This window comes from Orcinus orca, chromosome 12, assembly GCF_937001465.1.
Source record: "Orcinus orca chromosome 12, mOrcOrc1.1, whole genome shotgun sequence".
Taxonomy (NCBI): domain Eukaryota; kingdom Metazoa; phylum Chordata; class Mammalia; order Artiodactyla; family Delphinidae; genus Orcinus; species Orcinus orca.
In genome coordinates this window covers 66,858,876-66,880,023 of record NC_064570.1, presented here as the reverse complement: position 1 = coordinate 66,880,023, position 21,148 = coordinate 66,858,876, and the positions used below count along the sequence as shown (strand labels likewise).

General features: G+C 37.7%; 1 protein-coding gene across 1 annotated transcript; it reads left to right on the top strand.

Annotated features, from left to right (window-relative positions):
• Positions 1-54: 54 nt before the first annotated feature.
• On the top strand, positions 55-20,880 carry PM20D2 (peptidase M20 domain containing 2). The gene is made up of 7 exons (XM_004264824.3): positions 55-581; positions 2,669-2,817; positions 6,392-6,534; positions 7,823-7,977; positions 17,650-17,785; positions 18,829-18,936; positions 19,171-20,880. The coding sequence occupies exons 1-7, from the start codon at positions 126-128 to the stop codon at positions 19,323-19,325; spliced, it is 1,302 nt and encodes a 433-aa protein (XP_004264872.1). The 5' UTR covers positions 55-125; the 3' UTR covers positions 19,326-20,880.
• Positions 20,881-21,148: the final 268 nt, after the last annotated feature.

Below are 21,148 nucleotides of genomic sequence, written 5' to 3'. Positions count from 1 at the left end.
GGGAGCTGCGGAGACAACCTGCGCAGGGAACGCCGGGCATGTGCGCAGACTCAGTCGGCCGCCGGGAGGGAGCGACCTAGCGGGCGGTCGGGAAGAGCGCTGACCGGTCACCGGCTGTGAGCACGATGAGACCCGGAGAGGAGAGGCCGGTGGAGGGGGGCGCCTGCGCCGCCGTCTTCGAGGTGGAGCTGCTGAAGCTGCGCGCGGCGGAGTGCATCGACGAGGCGGCCGAGCGCCTGGGGGCCCTGAGCCGCGCGATCTGGAGCGAGCCCGAGCTGGCCTACGAGGAGCACCATGCCCACGACGTGCTGACGCGCTTCTTCCAGAGCGAGCGCCCGGCCGCGTCGTGGGTGGTGCAGCCGCACTACCAGCTGGTCACGGCCTTCCGTGCCGAGTGGGGGCCGCCGCGGGGCTGGGCGGCGCCGAGCCCGCTGCACCTGGGCTTCCTCTGCGAGTACGACGCGCTGCCAGGCATCGGGCACGCCTGCGGCCACAACCTGATCGCCGAGGTCGGGGCGGCGGCCGCGCTGGGCGTCAAGGGGGCCCTGGAGAGCCTCCCTGGGCCGCCTCTGCCAGTGAAGGTGAGGTGGGGCGCGGGCTTGGGATTCCCATCGCCAGCCCAGGCCGGGACCGACCCGAGAAGGGCGGGAGCCGGCGCTTCCCGTGCGCCTCCGTCCCTTCCCACCCCGGGGCAGGTGTAGGGGACAGCACTCGACGTCCTGGCTTTTTCTAGTAGGCAGAACCCCTGGATCAAAGTCAGTAGTGCATGAGTTGCCGACCTAGCGACATTTTGCAGATTTTTGCTTTTTCTCTCCTGCGTAGTTGTAAACAATTGAGTGAACTCTCTCCCTTAGGAAAGAACTTAGAACCAAGCCTGGTTTTCGTGATGGCTTGTTTTTGGTAACGGGCAATCGCCAATTTGCTGACAAGGTTGTGCAATCTCTGGGAGGTAGTTATAGGGATACCTGTAGACCCTCTTCGTTAGCCTCCAAAAAATCTTTTGTTTGTGGCAGTCCTAGGAGCTGTTGTGATTAGAATCATTGGAATTTGGATAGGAAATGTTCAGTCGTTAGAACTACAAAACCTCTAGAAGTATACAAAAAATGGGAAGAGAGTGAACATTAACTACATGATCCTTAAGTCTTAAAGTTTATTTCGCGATTTTAAGATATAGCTCGATCCTTTAAACGGGGAAGTGTTTATGTTAGCCACAGGGCAAGTTTAACCTTGTGTTACTCTGTTTTTCCAGGTGGTATATTCTTTCTGTGGGCTAAGATTGAATCACCACTGCTCAGGTTAAGGGGAAGACTAATGTTATATTTTAATATTCTTTAGCCCATTTTTTCCAGTGTCAGTAACCTTTCTCTTTTATCCTTACAGTTCCATCTTTTGTGGCTTTTTCTCTTTAGCTGCCTTCTCTTTTCTGCCTCTGGGCCTTGTTTTTCATCTGGCTAGGTTTTTGTTTTGTTTGGGGGAGGAGATGTCCTTTGCCATTGCATGAAGCACTGGAGAGATTTAGCTTTAACCAGGTTTATGAAAGGTTCAGAGAAGTCAACAAGATTTAACCTGAAAAGTCATCAGATTTCATGAGTCAAGGGTTAAGAGTAAAAAGCAGTTTAAGAGTTTGGGTGCTTTATAACTTCTGACTAAAGCAAGACTTTGGGAAATACACACACTTCTGATTTTGAATGGTAATACTCAGTTTTAGTAAGGTTATCTGTCTTATCTGAAAATGGAATTTATGTTGATTCTCTTTGCAAGCCAAGAACTTTTCCAACTTGTTTCATTGTGTTCTTATACGTGACCTTGAAAGTATATTAGTTGTTTATAATTTTTCTTTGCTTTTAAAAATTGTTTGAAGAAGTTAAGTTTAAATATCAAAGTAAAATGTTTATTCTGTAAAGTTCTCTTTTGTTTAATTAGGTGTTTGGTGACCAATAAATCTGCCTGGTTGAGCTGGTGGAATCGAATTAGTAAGTTTGTGTAATAGTTGGCTGTTTCTAACCGTGGTATTAAGATTTATTCAATGCTTTTCATAAAGGATGAATGCGTTAAGACCTTCTAAAGAGGTAGTTTGGTAAGGAAACAGAGTTCGGGCCTGAAGGTCAGGGTATCTAATCCCAGCTCTGCTTTAAGCCTTGCTCTGTGATCTGGGGCAAGACATTTCACTCCATGCCTCAAAACCACCCTTCCTAAAATGATGATACAGATCGCTCACCTACCTCACAGGGTTGTTGTGAGGATAACTAATAAGTAACTAGAAAGTTCCTTACCAGTAAAAGGCTTATGAATAATTATATACACATATACTAAAAGACAGTCAAAAATAAGCTTTAAGAAGTAAGTCCTAAATAATTTTGAGGAACTTAGTATATAGTACTTATCTCTTTTCATCTTTGACATTAGTTCTATAAAATTGTGTTATAAGATTGGGAAAAGTTTCCTATAGAGGCTTTAGTACATACTTTGAGCCAAATTGGTATAATAATGTCAATTGCAAGTTGTGGTGAATTTAGCATGGTAGACTTATGCCCACTGCCTTATTTGAGTCAGAGAACAAAACCTCTCTTCATAGTTTGATTTAGATTGTGAATACATATGCAAGGGAACCTGACTGATATTGCCTGCTAGGATTTTTTGTTGCTCTGACACAGGTATTTCTTTCTAGGTAATTGTTCTGGGAACCCCTGCAGAAGAAGATGGTGGTGGCAAAATTGATTTAATCGAAGCAGGGGCTTTTAAAAATCTTGATGTTGTTTTTATGGCCCATCCATCTCAAGAGAATGCTGCTTATCTACCTGATGTGGCTGAACATGAGTGAGTAATCAAGTTGAAATAAACTTCGTAGTGGAAAACAGGCTATTAGAATACTTTAGTGACTTAACTGGAGGCTAAAACTCCGTACTTCTGCATTTAAAAAGTAAATTGAAAAAAAACAGTAAATTGAAAAAAAACAGTAAATTGAAAGATAATGATGTGATATTTGATTTCCATTGAACGACATTTGGTAGGCCCCTTCTAATTGAGATTTAATATGGTGTTCATAATTGAACTGTTAAAATACTGCCTAAAAAGCGTAAGAATAGCAAACAATATGTTGACATGTATGTTCTATTTTGAATTGAGAGGAATCTGGTTTCTGGACAATGTCTGTCCTTTGATATGGAGTTGCATTTGCAGCTGAATAGATCTGCAAGAGACAGCTTTGTTAGTCTTGGGAAGAAAACACACTTCTCTAGTTTACTTATTTTGAGCTCTTTGCAAAAAGGATAAATTATGTTCCTGACGAAAAAATACAGAAACTGACTAGCTGTGGATTTGATTGGAATTTGCCAATATATCCTTTTCTGATTCGTCTGGTGCTGAAACTTTTTTTTTCTTTTTTATCTTTCTCTATGTTGAAAAGCTCACTTTTTTTGGTACCTAGGAGCATGCATCATTTAAGTGGTTTAAATTTTTTACATCAGAAATTTCAACCATAATATTTAATGGTCCAGTTAGGGGTCTGGTCCCAAGGAGCCATGGCTCAGCTGCTTGAGGAAAACCCCATGTTCTCCTCTACAGTAGCCTGGGAGTAATCGCAGAACCACCCCAGCAGTGCTTCTAGATTGTGTGTTCAGTTATCCTGCATTTCTCTGCATGCCTTGTTTTCAGAGGGTGACTATTTTAACTGTTCTGGTATTTTTGGTCTTATCACCAGGAATTGGTATTGTGACAGTAGGAAGAATCTTTCAACTTCCGTTTCAGGGATGCTGTACAGTAGTACACCTCTGGAAAACCTTAGAGGTTAGAAACCTCTGCCAATGCCTCTGGCTAGAAGGGACCAGTGGCTGCAGGCAGGCTTCCCAGTCCATTAGCCTTCTAGGATTTAGGTTTAGGTAGGCTTCTTGGCCTTGATTCTGAAGTCAGTCCATTGGGCCTCAGGCCTTTTCTTAATATCTGGCTTCTTAGATTTTTCATTTGCCAACTTTTAAGATGGAAAAGAGAGCAAGAACAAAAATTTAATTTAAAAAATTACTAATCTATTCATGCTAAAAATCTGTAACAATAAATAAGATAAAGCACTATGTCCCTATTAATCACCTTTTTTCACATCCAGTCCCTTTTCTAGAGATATATATTCTCCCAGGACTTTGGGGGTATATTTATAGACATAAAATAGGTACATGTATAAATTAAATCTTAAAGGAGGATTTTCCCCCCTCTGAAATAGTCTGCTAAATATATTGTTGATCTGGCTCTTGCTTTTTAAAATTAAACAATGTGTCTTGAATATCATTCCATATCAGTTTTTTTTAAATGTTCTTTTTTTAAAAAATAAATTTATTTATTTATTTATTTTTGGCTGTGTTGGGCCTTCGTTTCTGTGCGAGGGCTTTCTCTAGTTGCAGCGAGCGGGGGCCCCTCTTCATCGCAGGCCTCTCACTATCGCGGCCTCTCTTGTTGTGGAGCACAGGGTCCAGATGCGCAGGCTCCGCAGTTGTGGCTCACGGGCCCAGTTGCTCCGCGGCATGTGGGATCTTCCCAGACCAGGGCTCGAACCTGTGTCCCCTGCATTGGCAGCCTGATTCTCAACCACTGCACCACCAGGGAAGCCCTTAAATATGCTTTTTAAGCCTAAAATACTAATGCTGATATAAAACAGGCATTAACATTTCTTTTCCTGTAGTTTATTGTGCTTTAATTGTACATAGATTTGAACCCTAGAAGAAATGGTGCTAGAGCCATTTTCATAAGGGACATCTTTTTCCATTTTATAATATTTATCACCAGTTTTGTTAAAATTCCAGTTTCTGAGTGATGGTGATAGATATAGATTGAGGAAATAACAAGTATCTTAAAATTTAAAATATATATTTGGATTTTGTTTTTTAAATAGAATGTTTGGAATCAGTAAAGAAATGCCATGAGCCTCCTGAATCTAGCTCATTAAAAAAAAAAAAAGTCTAGAGTGACTTTTTTTTTTTTTTTTTTTTTTTTTTTGCGGTACTTGGGCCTCTCACTGTTGTGGCCTCTCCCGTTGCGGAGCACAGGCTCCAGACGCGCAGGCTCAGCGGCCATGGCTCACGGGCCTAGCCGCTCCACGGCACGTGGGATCTTCCCGGACCGGGGCACGAACCTGTGTCCCCCTGCATCGGCAGGCGGACTCTCAACCACTGCGCCACCAGGGAAGCCCTAGAGTGACTTTTTAATAATTTAAATGTGGGTACTATTAATCAGGCTTAAAAAGTGTTATCCAAACAAGTCACCATTATTAATTTTTTTTCTTTTGGAGTTATCAGACAAGGCCATGAGTCATGTGTTCAAAGATTTAAAAAAACAAATGGAGGCAAGTCATCTTTATAAATAACTATTTAATATACAATCCTTTCTCTAAACCTTATTGTTTTTTATTGTATCTGAGTAGACTGGTATGAGAACTATTGGGAAGTGGAAAAACAATTTATAAAATTTTAAGGGAGATGTCCCTGGTGGCGCAGTGGTTAAGAATCCTCCTGCCAGTGCAGGGGACATGGGTTCGAGCCCTGGTCTGGGAAGATCCCACATGCCACGGAGCAACTAAGCCCGTGTGCCACAACTACTGAGCCTGCACTCTAGAGCCCATGAGCCACAACTACTGAACCTGAGTGCCACAACTACTGAAGCCCGCACGCCTAGAGCCCATGCTCCGCAATAAGAGAAACCACCACAATGAGAAGCCCGCGCACCGCAACAAAGAGTAGCGCCCACTCACCGCAACTAGAGAAGCACACGTGCAGCAACGAAGACCCAACCCAGACAGAAATATAATTAATTAATTAATTTTTAAAAAACTTTTAAGGTATTAGTGATACAGGTATTCTGGAACATTAATAAAATATTGGTCAGGAACAACTGACTTAACGCTAGAATATTTTATAATACTGTGAATATAATCTGATTTTTAGAGGTTGTCTTAACCCATTTCAAATGTCACCTTCTTTCCGTCTTTCCTTGACCTTTCCCCACCTTTAAGACAGAAAGAATTATTTGAGTTTTTGTAGACCTTTGATATAGAGCTATCACAGTACAGTGTAGAAGGAGACAGGAGCCATCTCTTTTGTAATTCCAGCACTTAATACAGTATTGCATTGTTCGTTTAAATTGAATTGTGTACAGATTTAATTTGTACAGGAGCTCGATTGAGCAAAGTTCTTTTTCTCTGTTTTTTTGGAATGCCTTCTTTGTGTTAGTCACTGTATTACATAATAATAAACTAAAACTAAGGTATGTAAATTGCTATATTATTGCTACAAATTAATTCAGCAGTGTGAATTAATTTTGAGTAATAGTTGGGTAGTTCTAATTACTTGGATTTTCTTACTTTGGTGATATTGAAAAAAGTAATTCCGAATGATGTTTTATTTCCTAGTGTGACTGTGAAGTACTATGGAAAAGCATCTCATGCTGCTGCTTATCCCTGGGAAGGACTAAATGCATTAGATGCTGCTGTCCTTGCCTACAGCAATCTGTCTGTGTTAAGACAACAAATGAAACCTACCTGGAGAGTTCATGGTACGAATGTCAAATACTTTGGGTAATAGATGGCGCTTAATATATTTCAGTGCAGTATTATTCCTTAATATTTGATTAAAAAAACATTTGGGAACATTTTATGTACTTTATGAATATTCCAAAAATTTTTAACATTTTCAGAAATTCCTGGGACAGGTTACTAGATGTTCATTTATGTGTGGGTAAGAAGATAGTTAAGATTATTTGTACATAAATAGAATGGTCATTTTGAATATTAGAAATAATGTTTTTATGTAAGGATCTATGTTCTTTCTGTGGATATTTGAAAGTTAGAACTTGATTTTTTCAGTTATCTTCACTGTCTCTTAATAACAAAATTTCATCATTTTCTCATTTAAAAAAAAGTGGTGGTTACTGGTTTTATGTACCCAAGTGCTATTAATCCTAAGTAACATCTTTTTAAATTATGTGTGTCACCTTAATATATATACAGTAATAAAGTATTGTCTTGAAGGTACAGATTTATTTTTTAGTTTATTTCCTTATGATTTAAGAAATTATTATACTTTAAGGTCTGTTCTTTGCCTGATTTTGCTATAGTCTGAAATTAGTTTGTAACTGCACTTTTACCAATTTTCTACGTTAGTTTCTTTAAAAAGAATAAACAGGAATATGTAAAAAATATATTTTTTAAAACAGGTCATATAAAATAGGTTTTGCATACTTATTTTCATTATTATTTTGAATGGATACATCTTCCTTCTCAGTCTAGTTCCAAATAAATGCACTTGTTTTGACAGTGGTAGTATATTTTGTCATCTTTGACTTGCATTGGTTTCTTGTTGGCATGAAAATTATTCTCCCAGAGCCAAATGCTATTTAAAATGGGATTCCTGAGGTATGAGGGTAATTACAGAGGCTCATACCATTGGTTTTTTTCCTTATGTCAAAAGTTTATCAAAATGTACAACTGTAACAAAACACACTGAAATAAAAGTCTCTCCCAGAAGGCTTAAGATAGTTGTAAAAATTTGTAGCAGTTTCTTTATAGTCAGGAATCATAATTTCTTAACATCGTATAAATTCCTCAGACTAAAGTACATATAGACAGTTATTTTTTTTCCTATTAGCAAGAAAGTGTCACACTGTGCATAGAAACTTGTTGTATAACATCAAAATCTTTGGTTGGCATATATGTGACGCTAATAAGTTTAAATTATTTTTCTTTATGTATATATTGGCTGAAAAACTTTATGGGTGTATTTAAGCTTAAAGAAATGATCTCCAAGCTCCAAGCTCAATTCCAGTAATTTGGTTCTTTTTATAGGTATAATAAAAAATGGTGGTGTAAAACCCAATATCATTCCCTCTTATTCTGAACTAATCTATTACTTCCGTGCACCCTCAATGAAAGAACTTCCAGTTTTGACCAAAAAGGCAGAAGATTGCTTCAGAGCTGCAGCTTTGGCTACTGGGTGCACAGTAAGAACTTTTAAGAGTTAATCTAAGTTATAATCAGAAGTATATATGTGGGCTGGGGTTGTTTATATTAAGTTACATTTAGAACCTAATTTGTCTCCCTTTTATTTGGCAATCAGTGCCTTGAATATGCAAAACCAGTTGACTGAATAGTTGATGTGAAAATCTTTCATTCTTATTTATTTTACTCAGTGTCTGCATAGGGAAGACTGCAGTCGTCTTATTACACAGGACTTAGAATAACTGATATTGCTGAGCTAGACTCCCTGCCTTTTTGCAAGTTATATTTTTCCTTACTGGCAGTTATGCTTTTGGAAATGCTGTATATAGTTCCTGTAAAGGGAACTTTATGGCAAAATCAGCCAAACCTATTTTTGGTGAAGTCACAGGTGTGTGTAATAGTGATATAAATACTTATGGCTTGCTGGAATGAAAGTTAAAATAGACACAGTAGTCAAGAGGTTTTGTTTATTTGACTCATAAAGTCGGCAACGTTTATGTACTAATCATATAGGGCCTACAGTGGGATGAGAAGCTCCAGCACTGCATAAATCTTGCCCTGGGGCAAGCCTGTAGTCTGGTTGGAGAGAGATAAGATCTGGATTTGTGCCTCTCAGCCTCACTGATTCTGTAACTTTTGGAAATGTTATTTAATATCTCTGGGCCTCCATTTTTTCTTGAAAAATGGAGATAATGATATAATCTATCTTAGGGTTCTTATGAGAATTAAATGGCATAATGTTTGTGAAGAGTTAGGGCCAACACCTCATACCTTATTTTTTTCTGCCCTCAGTAGACTGGAGATATATGATTTATTCAGATAGTAAGAGTGATTCTAAGACAGTATATGTTAAGTGTCCAAAGAGTAAAAATTTAAGCATTCATCCCTTATTCATTTATAATTATAGATATTTAAAATATTTATAACATAAAACATGAACTATTATCACTAGCTAATACCCCAAGGTATAATATTGCCTTAAAATAATGTTCATTGTTATTAGATTTGAGTCTATATAGAACTGAGATAAAATTGACATACAGCACTGTATAGGTTTAAGGTATACAACATAATGCTCTGACTTACATACATCATGAACTAGATTATCACAATAAGTTTAGTGAACATCCATCATGTCACATAGGTACAACATTAAAGAAATGGAAAAGAAATTTTTTTCCTTTATGATGAGAACTCTTAGAACTTACCCTAACTTTCATGGATAATGTACAGCAGTGTTAATTATCTTTATCATGTTGTACTTACATCCCTAGTACTTACTTACCTTATAACTGGCAGCTTGTACCTTTTGCCTAATTCCCCCTCCCGCCAGCACCTGACTCTGGAAGCCGTAAATCTGATCTATTTTTCTGTGAGTTTGCTTGTTTTTGAAGTATAATTGACCTAAAACACTATGTTAGCTCCTGGTATACAACATAATGATTTCATAGTTCTATTCATTTCAAAATGACCACCATGATAAGTCTAGTTGTCATCTGTCACCATACAAAGATATTACAGAATTATTGACTGTATTCTCCACACTGTACATTTCATACCTGTGACTCATTTATTTTGTACTGAATGTTTGTAATCTCCCTCACCTACTACTCTTTTTTCCCAAACCCCCTTCCCTCTGGCAACAACCTGTTTGTTCTCCTTATGACCCTGTTTCTGTTTAGTTATAGTTGTCCATTTGTTTTGTTTTTTAGATTCCACATGTAAGTGAAATCATACAGTATTTGTCTTTCTTTGTCTGACTTATTTCAATTAACATAATACCCTGTAGGTCCATCCATGTTGTTGCAAATGGCAATGTTTCATTCTTTTTATACAGCTAATTAATATTCCATTGTATATATGTATACCTTTAGCTATTGTTTTTACGTTCCATCTGTTGATGGACACGTAGACTGCTTCCATATCTTGGCTATTGTAGATAACGCTGTAGTGAACATAGGGGTGCATATATCTTTTCGAATTAGCGTTTTTATTTTCTTCACACACCCAGAAGTGGAATAGCTAGAGAGTATGGTAGTTCTATTTTTAATTTTTTGAGGAATCTCCATAGTGTTTTCCATAGTGGTTGTACCAATGTAGATTCCCACCAGTAGTGCACAAGGGTTCCCTTCTCTCCACATCCTCACCAACACATATTTGTTGTCTTTTTTGATAATAGCCATTCTGACAGATGTGAGGTGCTATTTCATTGTGGTTTTGACTTGCATTTCCCTAATGATTAGTGATGTCGAGCATCTTTTCATGTGCCTGTTCCTGTCTGTATGTCTTCTGTAGAAAAATGTCTATTCAGGTTCTCTGCCCATTTTTTAATGAAGCTGTTTGGTTTTCTGCTATTGAGTTGTATGAGTTCTTTGTATAGATTGGATATTAACCCCTTGTTGGATCTATTGTTTGCAAACATCTTCTCCCGTTCAGTTGTGGCCTTCTTATTTTATTGATGGTAACCTTCACTGTTCAAAAGCCTTTTAGTTTGATGTAGTCCCATTCATTTATTTTTACTTTTTTTTCCCTTGCCTGAAGAGACATATTCAAAAAAAAAATTGCTAAGTCTGATGTCAAAGAGTGAACTGCCTATGTTTTCTTCTAGGAGTTTTATGGTTTTGGGTCTTACATTTAAATCTTTAATCCATTTTGAGTTTATTTTTGTGTATGGTGTGAGAAAGTAGTCCAGTTTAACTCTTTTGCATGTGGCTGTTCAGTTTTCCAAACGCCACTTATGGAAAGACTGTCTTTTCTTCATTGTATATTCTTGCTTCCTTTTTTGTAGATTAATTGAGCAGAGGTGCATGGGTTTATTTCTGGGCTGTCTGTTCTGTTCCATTGCTCTATGTATCTGTTTTTGTGCCAGTACCATACTGTTTTGATTACCATAGCTTTGTAGTATAGTTTGAAATCAGGAAGCATGATACCTCCTTTTGTTTTTCTTTCTTAAGATTGTTTTGGCTATTCAGGGTCTTTTGTGTTTCTTTACAAGTTTTAGAATTATTTGTTCTAGTTCTGTGAAAAATGCCGTTGGTGTTTTTATAGGGATTGCAGTGAATCTGTAGATTTCCTTGGGTAGTATGTTCATTTTAACAATATTAATTCTTCCAAACCTTGAACATGGTATATCTTTTCATCTGTTTGTCTCATCTTCATTTGGTTTCATCAGTGTCTTATAGTTTTCCAAGTACAGGTCTTTTACTTCATTAGTTAGATTTATTCCTAGGTATCTTATTCTTTTTGATGAGATCATGAATGGGATTGTTTTCTTAATTTCTCTTTCTGATAGTTTATTGCTAGTGTATAGAAATGCAACAGATTTCTCTATATTAATTTTGTATCCTGCAACTTTACGATATTCGCTGATGAGTTCTAGTAGTTTTTTGGTGGTATCTTTAGGGTTTTCTATGTATAGCATCATGTCATCTGCAAACAGTTGACAGTTTTACTTCTTCCTTTCCAATTTGGATGCCTTTTATTTCTATTTTTTATCTGATTGCTGTGGCTAGGACTTCCAATACTAAGTTGAATAGAAGTGGGCAGAGTGGGCATCCCTGTCTTGTTCCTGATCTTAGAGGAAATGCTTTCAGCTTTTTACTGTTGATTAAGATGTTGGCTGTGGGCTTGTCGTATATGACTTTTTTTTAATTATTAATTTTTATTGGAGTATAGTTGCTTTACAATGTTATGTTAGTTTCTGCTGTACAGCAAAGTGAATCAGTTATACGTATACATATATCTCCTCTTTTTTAGAGTTCCTTCCCATTTAGGTCACGACAGAGCATTGAGTAGAGTTCCTTGTGCTATACAGTAGGTTCTCATTAGTTACCTATTTTATATATAGTAGTGTATGTAAGTCAATCCCAATCTCCCAGTTCATCCCACCCCCACCTTCCCCCCTTGGTATCCATACGTTTGTTCTCTACTTGTGTGTCTCTATTTCTGCTTGGCAAATAAGTTCATCTGTATCATTCTTCTAGATTCCACATATAAACAATATTACACGATATTTGTTTTTCTCTTTCTGACTTACTTCACTCTGTATGACAGTCTCTAGGTCCATCTATGTCTCTGCAAATGGCACAATTCATTTCTTTTTATGGCTGAGTAATATTCCATTTTATATATGTGCCACATCTTCTTTATCCGTTCCTCTGTTGATGGACATTTAGGTGGCTTTCACATCCTGGCTGCTGTAAATTGTGCTTCAGTGAACATTGGGGTGCAGGTGTATTTTTGAGTTACAGTTTTCTCTAGGTATATGCCCAGGAGTGGGGTTACTGGGTCATATGGTAGTTCTGTTTTTAGCATTTTGAGGGACCTCCATACTGTTCTCCACAGTGGCTGTACCAGTTTACATTCCCACCAACAGTGTAGGAGGGTTCCCTTCTCTCCACACTCTCTCCAGCATTTATTGTTTGTAGATATTTTGATGATGGCCATTCTGACTGGTGTGAGGTGATACCTCATTGTAGTTTTGATATGCATTTCTCTAATAATTAGTGATGTTGAGCATGTTTTCATATATTTGTTGGCCATCTATATGTCTTCTTTGGAGAAATGTCTATTTAGGTCTTCCACCCATGTTTTGATTTTTTTTTTTGATATTGAGCTGCATGAACTGTTTGTATATTTTGGAGATTAATCTCTTGTCGGTTGTTTCATTTGCAAATATTTTCTCCCAGTCTGAGTGTTGTCTTTTCGTTTTGTTTATGGTTTCCTTTGCTTTGCAAAAGCTTTTAAGTTTAATTAGGTCCCATTTGTTTATTTTTGGTTTTATTTTCGTTACTGTAGGAGTTAGGTCAAAAAAGACTTTGCTGCAATTTATGTCAAAGAGTGTTCTGCCTATGTTTTCCTCTAAGAGTGTCTGGCCTTACATTTAGGTCTTTAATCCATTTTGAGTTTGTTTATTCTTTTATGTGTAGCTGTTCGGTTTCCCAGCACCATTTATTGAAAGACTGTCTTTTCTCCATTGTATATTTTTGCTTCCTCTCTCATAGATTAGGTGACCATAATTAGGTGTGTGGGTTTATCTCTGGGCTCTCTATCCTGTTCATTGATCTATATTTCTGTTTGACTTTTGTTATTGAGGTACGTTCCCTCTACACCTCCTTTGTGGAGAGGTTTTTGTTTGTTTGTTTTAATTTATTTATTTATTTTATTCTTGGCTGTGTTGATTCTTCATTACTGCGTGCAGGCTTTCTCCAGTTGCGGTGAGTGGGAGCCACTCTTTGCCATGGTGTGTGGGCTTCTCATTGCAGTGGCTTCTGTCATTGTGGAGCACGGGCTCTAGGCACGCGGGCTCAGTATTTGTGGCACATGGGCTCAGTAGTTGTGGCTCGCAGGCTCTAGAGCACAGGCTCAGTAGTTGTGGTGCACGGGCTTAGTTGCTCCGTGGCAGGTGGGATCTTCCCGGACCAGGGCTTGAACCCATGTCCCCTGCATTGGCAGGTGGATTCCTAACCACTGCGCCACCAGGAAAGTCCCTGAGAGTTTTTATCATAAAGGGATGTTGAATTTTGTCAAAAGCTTTTTCTGCATCTACTGAAATGATCATATGATTTTTATTCTTCAATTTATTAATGTGGTGTATCACATTGATTAATTTGTGGATATTGAACCATTCTTGTTGCATCCCTGGGATAAATTGCACTTGATTGTAGTATATAATCCTTTTAATGTACTGTTGAATTCAGTTTGCTGATATTTTGCTGAGGATTTTTGCATCTATGTTATCAGTGATACTGTCCCATAATTTCATTTTTTGTGACATCTTTGTCTTGTTTTGGTGTCAAAGCGATACTGGCTTTATAGAATGAGTTTGGAAGTGTTCCTTCCCTGCAACTTTTTGGAATAGTTTGAGGATAGGTATTGACTCTTTTCTAAATTGTTTGGTAGAATTCACTTGTGAAGTCACATGATCCTGGACTTCTGTTTATTAGAAGTTCTTTTCATTAGTGATTCATTTCATGAATTTCATTACTGGTAATTGGACTGTTCGTATTTTCTGTTTCTTCCTGTTTCAGTCTTGGGAGATGGTACATTTCTAGGAATCTGATTATTTCTTCTAGGTTGTCCACTTTACTGGCATATAATTGTTCATAGTAATCTCTTGGGATCCTTTTGTTTTTCTGTGGTGTCATTTGTAACTTTTCCTTTTTCATTTCTGATTTTAGTGATTTGGGCCCTCTCTTTTTTCCTTGATGAGTCTGGCTAAAGATTTGTCAATTTTATTTATCTTTTCAAAGAACCAGCTCTTAGTTTCTATATTTTCTGTTGTTTTTTAGGCTCTATTTCGTTTATTTCTTCTCTGATCTTTATGATTTCTTTCCTTCTACTAACTTCATGTTTTGTTTGTTCTTTTCTAGTTCCTTTAGGTGTAAGGTTAGATTGTTTATTTGAGATTTTTCTTGTTTCCTGAGCTAAGCTTGTATTGCTATAAACTTCTCTCTCCGAACAGATTTTGCTGCATCTCATGGATTTTGCATTGTTGTGTTTCCATTTTCATTTGTCTCCAGGTATTTTTATTTCCTCTTTGACTTATTTAGTGACCCATTGGTTGTTTAGGACCATTGTTTAGCTTCCACACATTTGTGATTTTTGCAGTTTTTTTCTTGTAGTTGATTTCTAGTCTCATATGTGTGGTCAGAAAAGATGCTTCATATGATTTCAGTCTTCTTAAATTTACTGAGACTTGTTATGTGGTCTAGCATGTTACCTGTCCTGGAGAATGTTGTATGTATCCTTGAAAAGAATGTGTATTCTGCCGCTTTTGGATGGAATGTTCTATATATATCTGTTAAGTCCATCTGGCCTTAATGTGTCATCTAAGGCTACTGTTTCCTTATTGGTTTTCTGTTTGGATGATCTATTCCTTGATGTAAGTAGGGTGTTAGTGTGTTACAGTCAGTTTCTCCCTATATGTTAGCTAATATTTGCTTTATGTATTTTGGTGTTCCACATGTTGGGTGCATGTATATTTATAAATATTATATCTTCTTGTTGGATTGACCTCTTGATCATTGTGTAATGTCCTTCTTTGTCTCTTGTTACAGTCTTGTTTTAAAGTCTGTTTAGTCTGAGTATTGCTCAGTATTGCTATCCTGTATTGCCAGTATTGCTATCCTGGCTTTCTTTTCATTTCCATTTGCATGGAAATGCCTTTTTCCATCCCTTCACTTTCAGTCTGTCTGTGTCTTTAGATCTGAAATGAGTCTCTTGTAGGCAGCATATATATGGGTCTTGTTTTTGTATCCATTCAACCACTCTGTGTCCTTTTTTTTATTTTTCAGCCACGCCCTGTGGCTTGCAGGATCTTAGTTCCCTGACCAGGGATTGACCCTGGGTCCCAGCACTGAAAGCAATGAGTCCTAACCACTGGACCACCAGGGAATTCCCCATATTTGGATTCTTCTCTCTTTTTTGTATATGTATCTATTATAGACTTTTGGTTTGTGGTTTCCATGAGGTTTATAAATAGCAATCTATATACATTTGTGGTTATTTTAAGTTACTGATCTCTTAAGTTTGAATGCATTTTAACAACCCTGTGTTTTTATTCCTTCACCTCACCTTTACTGTTTTTGATATCATATTTTACACACCCTTTTCTTCCGTGTATCCCCAAACTCCTTATTATAGTATTATCAGATATAGATGCTGATATAGATGCTGTGTGGCGGATATAGATGCTGTGCGGCGAGAAGTCCTTTTAACGTTTCTCGTAAAACTGATTTTGTGATGCTGAACTCTTAACTTTTGCTTGTCTGTAAAACTTTTGATCTCTCCTTCAAATGAATGAAAGTGTTGTCAGGTAGAGTATTCTTGGTTGTAGGTTTTTCCCTTCCATCACTTTAAGGATTGATATATTGTGCTATTCCCTTCTGGCCTGCAGAGCTTCTGCTGAAAAGTCAGCTGATAACCATATGGGAACTCCTTTGTACGGAACTTGTTGCTTTCTTCTTTCTGCTTTTTATATTCTCTCTTCATCTTTTAAATTTTTTTAAAATTTATTTATTTTATTTATTTATTTTTGGCTGTGTTGGGTCTTCGTTGCTGTGCACGGGCTTTCTCTAGTTGTAGCGAGCGGGGGCTACTCTTCATTGAGGTGTGCAGGCTTCTCATTGCGGTGGCTTCTCTTGTTGCGGAGCACTGGCTCTAGGCATGTGGTCTTCAGTAGTTGTGGTGCAAAGGCTCAGTAGTTGTGGCTTGCAGGCTCTAGAGCGCAGGCTCAGTAGTTGTGGCGCACGGGCTTAGTTGCTCTGCGGCATGTGGGATCTTCCCAGACCAGGGTTCGAACCCATGTCCTCTGCCTTGGCAGGTGGATTCTTAACCACTGCCACCAGGGAAGCCCCTCTCTCTTTATCTTTAATTTTTGCCATTTAAGGACAGCATGATCCTCTTTGGGTTGATCCTATTTGGGATTCTCTGTGTTTCCTGGACTAGATGTCTGTTTCCTTTCCCAGGTTAGGGAAGTTTTCAGTTATTATGTCTTCAAATATGTTCTCTGCTCCTTTTTCTCTCTCTTCTCCTTCCGGGACCCTGATAATATGAATGTTAGTACTCTTGATGTTGCCCCAGAGGACTCTTAAACTGTCTTCATTTTTAAAAATTGATTTTTCTTTTTTCTCTTCAGCTTGAGTGATTTTCACTACTCTGTCTTCCAGTTTGCTGGTCCATTCGTCTATATCGTCTAATCTACTATTGATTCCTTCTAGTGTATTTCATATTTCAGTTATTGTATTCTTTAGCTCTGATTCTTTTTTATGTTTTCTAACTCTTTGTTAAAAACTTCTGACTCCTCACTCTGTTCATCCATTCTTCTGAGTTTTTTGAGCATCTTTATGATTGTTACCTTAAACATCTTATCAGATCGATTGCTTATCTCCTCTTCTCCTATATTTTAAATAGTCTTTTAATAATTTTTTATGTTTTGGCTGACTTGTAGTATCTACTTAGGTTGTCATTGTTTCTAACTTAGATGTTGCTAAAAGTAGAATATTATCTCTGCCATTTTATAATTGGTTTCTGCTAATGCTATTGGGATTATCTTTAGTTTGTGGGAGTATTGCCCATTTTTGATTTAGTCAAATCTAAATCTGTAAATCCTCTTAACTGGGCACATATAAACTGCTTCTGTACTTTCATGCACCGAAATTAATAAATGAGGACCATAGTCAACCCTTCTGCATTGTGAATCTTCTGTCTTGCTCAGGATATGTTATACCTTTCAGACCTGGCAGTGGTGTCAGTGTCAGTTTGTATATTGAAAATTGGTAAATCTTGATTTCTTTCTTTTAGAGGCTATAGCCTATGGCAGTATTTCTTAAGTATGTGATTTTGGGACCACATGCATCAAAATTACTTGGGGGTGCTGGCTAAAATGGAGACTCCTGGCCTCTCCCACACCCTGTTTAGGGACTGAAGTTGATACTCACTGACTAGGTGACCTCATGTGCTTTGGTGCATATATAATGTAAAGGAGAGAGGGTCCTAGGAACTCCCATTATAGAAAAGCATACTTTTTTAAGGTAAAAGATTTGAGTTTATATCCTGAAGGGGAGGTGCCTCCTCTTAAACCTCTTTCTGTTAGAGAACTATTGCTGGTTTGAAAATTAGATAGTGAATTTGAGTTTCTTAATTCAAAATTTGTTTTATAATTTTTTTATTAGGTAGAAATTGAAGGTGGAGCACATGATTATTACAATGTTCTTCCCAATAAGAGCCTGTGGAAAGCTTATATTGAAAATGGAAAAAAGCTGGGAATAGACTTCATTTCAGAAGATGCAATGTTGAATGGCCCTTCAGGTGATTAAGTTCTTTCAAACATATCATATGCTATTTGAGGAAGGGAAGTACCACCCATGGTTAAATGGTTTTGTTTAACAGCTTTCGAGGTTGGGGGAGGTATTGCTCCTGATTTTTAATGAGTTTTTTCACAAACTTAATGGGTAGGGGAAAGACACTAATGCACCCCTCAGTGAATGTAGAATGTCAAGTGAACAGATTTGTTTTTAGAAATAGCCAACATACTCTTTGCTTTATATTCTAAATATTTCTAGTGTTTAAATTTGCTTAGTTCTAATTTTTAAGTAAGCTACTTAAAGGGGAAATAGAATTTTAATTCATCTCCAGTCATCAGTACACAGGTTACTAAGGACTTAGTTATATGGGGGCATTTTCAGTTTCTGAGGAGTAACAAACAGTTATTAGAATTTAAATAATCATAAGCATATCAGGTTATTTTAGGTTTTTTTCCTTTTAAGAGCATTATTATGTTTGCATGTTAGAAAAGCCTCTCTTAAAATATAATAATAAATGTTGATGAAATAGACTCAGAGGGGCTTGGAGATAAAAACAGGGTGTTGATGTCATTCAGTGAGATAAAGAGTTCAAGAGAAAGAGCAGGCTGGAGTATGGTGGGTTGGTATTAATTATTAGTTTGTTAAATTTGAGGTGTTCACAGGACTTCTAAGGAAAGCTGTCCAGTAGCCTGTTCCAAAAGTTGTTTGGGTGGAGACTTGAGGGGTTGTCAATACATGAGAGGTGATTGAAAACATAGGTTTCAATGTGGATGAGGTTGCCCAAGTACACAGGAGGAGGAGTAGCCCAGAGATGAAACCCTAGGGATCACCAGTACTCAGGTGACAGGTGAAGGAAAGTGACTAGAGAGGGAGACAGAGGAAGCCAGACAGTCAGGAGAGTGGAGTCATGGAAACCAAAAGAGTAGAGAGTTTCTAGAAAGGAAGGAGCAGTAAATCATGTCAGGTGCTATAGAGGTTAAGATAAGTGTGCTTTAGCGTCCATTGGACTAGCAATTAGAAATTCATGGTTTGTCTTACCTTTCCAAGGATCTACTGATTTTGGAAATGTTACTTTTGTGGTTCCTGGGATTCATCCATATTTTTACATTGGCTCTAATGCCTTGAATCATACAGAACAATATACTGAAGCTGCAGGTAAGTGTTATTACAAGTGAATGCTTTGGCATATACTCTTTTCGTAGTAGTAGTTGCCTCTCTAACTGTTTAGGTTAGCCTGTTATTACTTCTTTACCTAACAACACCTCAGGAAATACTATATTGTGGTGGGCAGTTGGAGAGGCAATTTAGATATTGAAAGCTAACCAGAAAACTAATAAAGTAATTGTAATACGTATGAGGTTATCTTTATTCATTTTATCTACCTTTTAGGATCACAAGAAGCTCAGTTCTACACTTTGAGAACGGCCAAAGCTCTGGCAATGACTGCATTGGATGTTATTTTTAAACCAGAGCTGCTAGAAAGAATCAGAGAGGATTTTAAATTGAAACTTCAAGAAGAAGAGTTTTTAAATACAGTAGAATAAAAGGAAGATTTAGGAGCCACTCACGGATCATGAAGAAGTGATGATTTTCTTCTTTAATCTTTTTTAATGAGGGAGGAGGGCATGGCTTGTTTTTCAGTCTTAAGGGAGTCATATTCCCCTTACCTGAAAAGTGAGGACACGATGTGGAGAAAACACATTACCTCATATCTAGAGTGAAAATTTCACAAATCTGTATATGATGGAATTGTGACATTTCAGGGCTGGTATGTAATGGCATTTCATAAAGAACCTGGATGACACATGGTTTATCAGTGATAACATTTTATCAATCCATACGTTGTGTGAGTGTATTTTGAAAGATCCAAGAGATTTCAAGCCTTATATCCAGAATTGCCACATGAAAGATTTTTTTTGATATAGGGTGGTAACATTGTTCTATAAAGTTGCTTTAAAATTCAAGTTCTAAATTTAGGGAAGGTTCATTTGGAATATCTGACTATATCTGTTTTGGTTTAGAGAATTTCTTCATTGACAATAAAAGTATGCTTTTTATCAGAAATGCTGTGGGGAAACAACTAGAAACTCAGGTACAAAGAATAAGCTTTTGTTTTACCAGTTGAAGGAAAATGAAAATGTTCTTTTTTATATATACTTTACTCTGAGAGGTGGCATTAAAGTGCTATTCCTCATTCCATATTTCAGTAATAGAAAAAATGGTAAATGGATAGGATTAGACTCTTCCTGTAAGGTGTTTGCTTGGTAGCCCCATGTGTTCCAGAGGAATTTAATTAGAGGAGTGATGTCTGCTTATCTTGAATGTTAATGCCATATAACTGATCCCCTCCACCTAGCAGGCCTATTCAGGTTTCTTCTCAGAAGCTAGCCTGTCCAGCTTGAGTAAACTCAGCAGTTTATTAAATTTAGGGGACAGAATTCTAAGCCTCCTTAAGCCCCATGCTAGTTCAATATAAACTAAAAAGTATTGTAAGTTTTTCCTGATGTGACTTTCTTGAACACGATAAGAGAATGTGAAACAAGTATCCGGTAAAACGAATATTTTACGCTGTGAATATAGTAAAGGTCCAGTAGACTTTATTTTAAAGGGAGTCCTCAAGTTTGAGTGTAAGCATTCCAGAAATGGAAGGGGAAGGAGGGAAAAGTGAGCATTTGGCCTCTGCTGTAAGCAAGTCACTTGGGTGCTCTGTGCCTTCAGCTCCTCATTTGGAAAGTTAGATTAGATCCCTCATCCTTACAGTCCTTTAAACCTCTAATTCCTATTCTACCTGAAATTATTTAAAGTTGAAACAAGGAGAAGGGAATTTGGGTGGAGAGTTAGTAGTTGAGAATTGCTTTTCTTCTGTATCAGAGGTCTGCAGACTGCGGCCTGATTTGGCAAGCAGCCTGATTCTGTATGGCTAGCATGCTGGAAATGGCCTGTACATTTTTAAAGGGTTGTAGAAAAAAATAAAGCGTCAGAGACCAGATCGTGTGACCTGCGAAACCTAAAATATTTACAATCTGGCCCTTTGTAAGATAAAGTTTGCCAGCCCATCCTATGTAACAGTAAAATAAAAACTGTTTCTCTTTGACTACATCTTATAATCAGATCTCCTAGAAGAAAACTTGAAGCCTCTGAATTGAAAACATTAAGAAAGGGATTTAGACAGCAGTGCTCTGTGTTGACCATTATAATGCATCAGTGGTTTCTCCTCATTGAGGGTTCTGGCTCTTTCGAAGTTCGCTTTTTTTTAGCATTTACTTTGTTCTGGGATACAGCTACCCTGCTGCCTTAAGGCTGTCCTCTATGCAAGCTGCTCTTCTAACCCTTCACATCAGCTTTTAGAACATGATCCTCCATGACA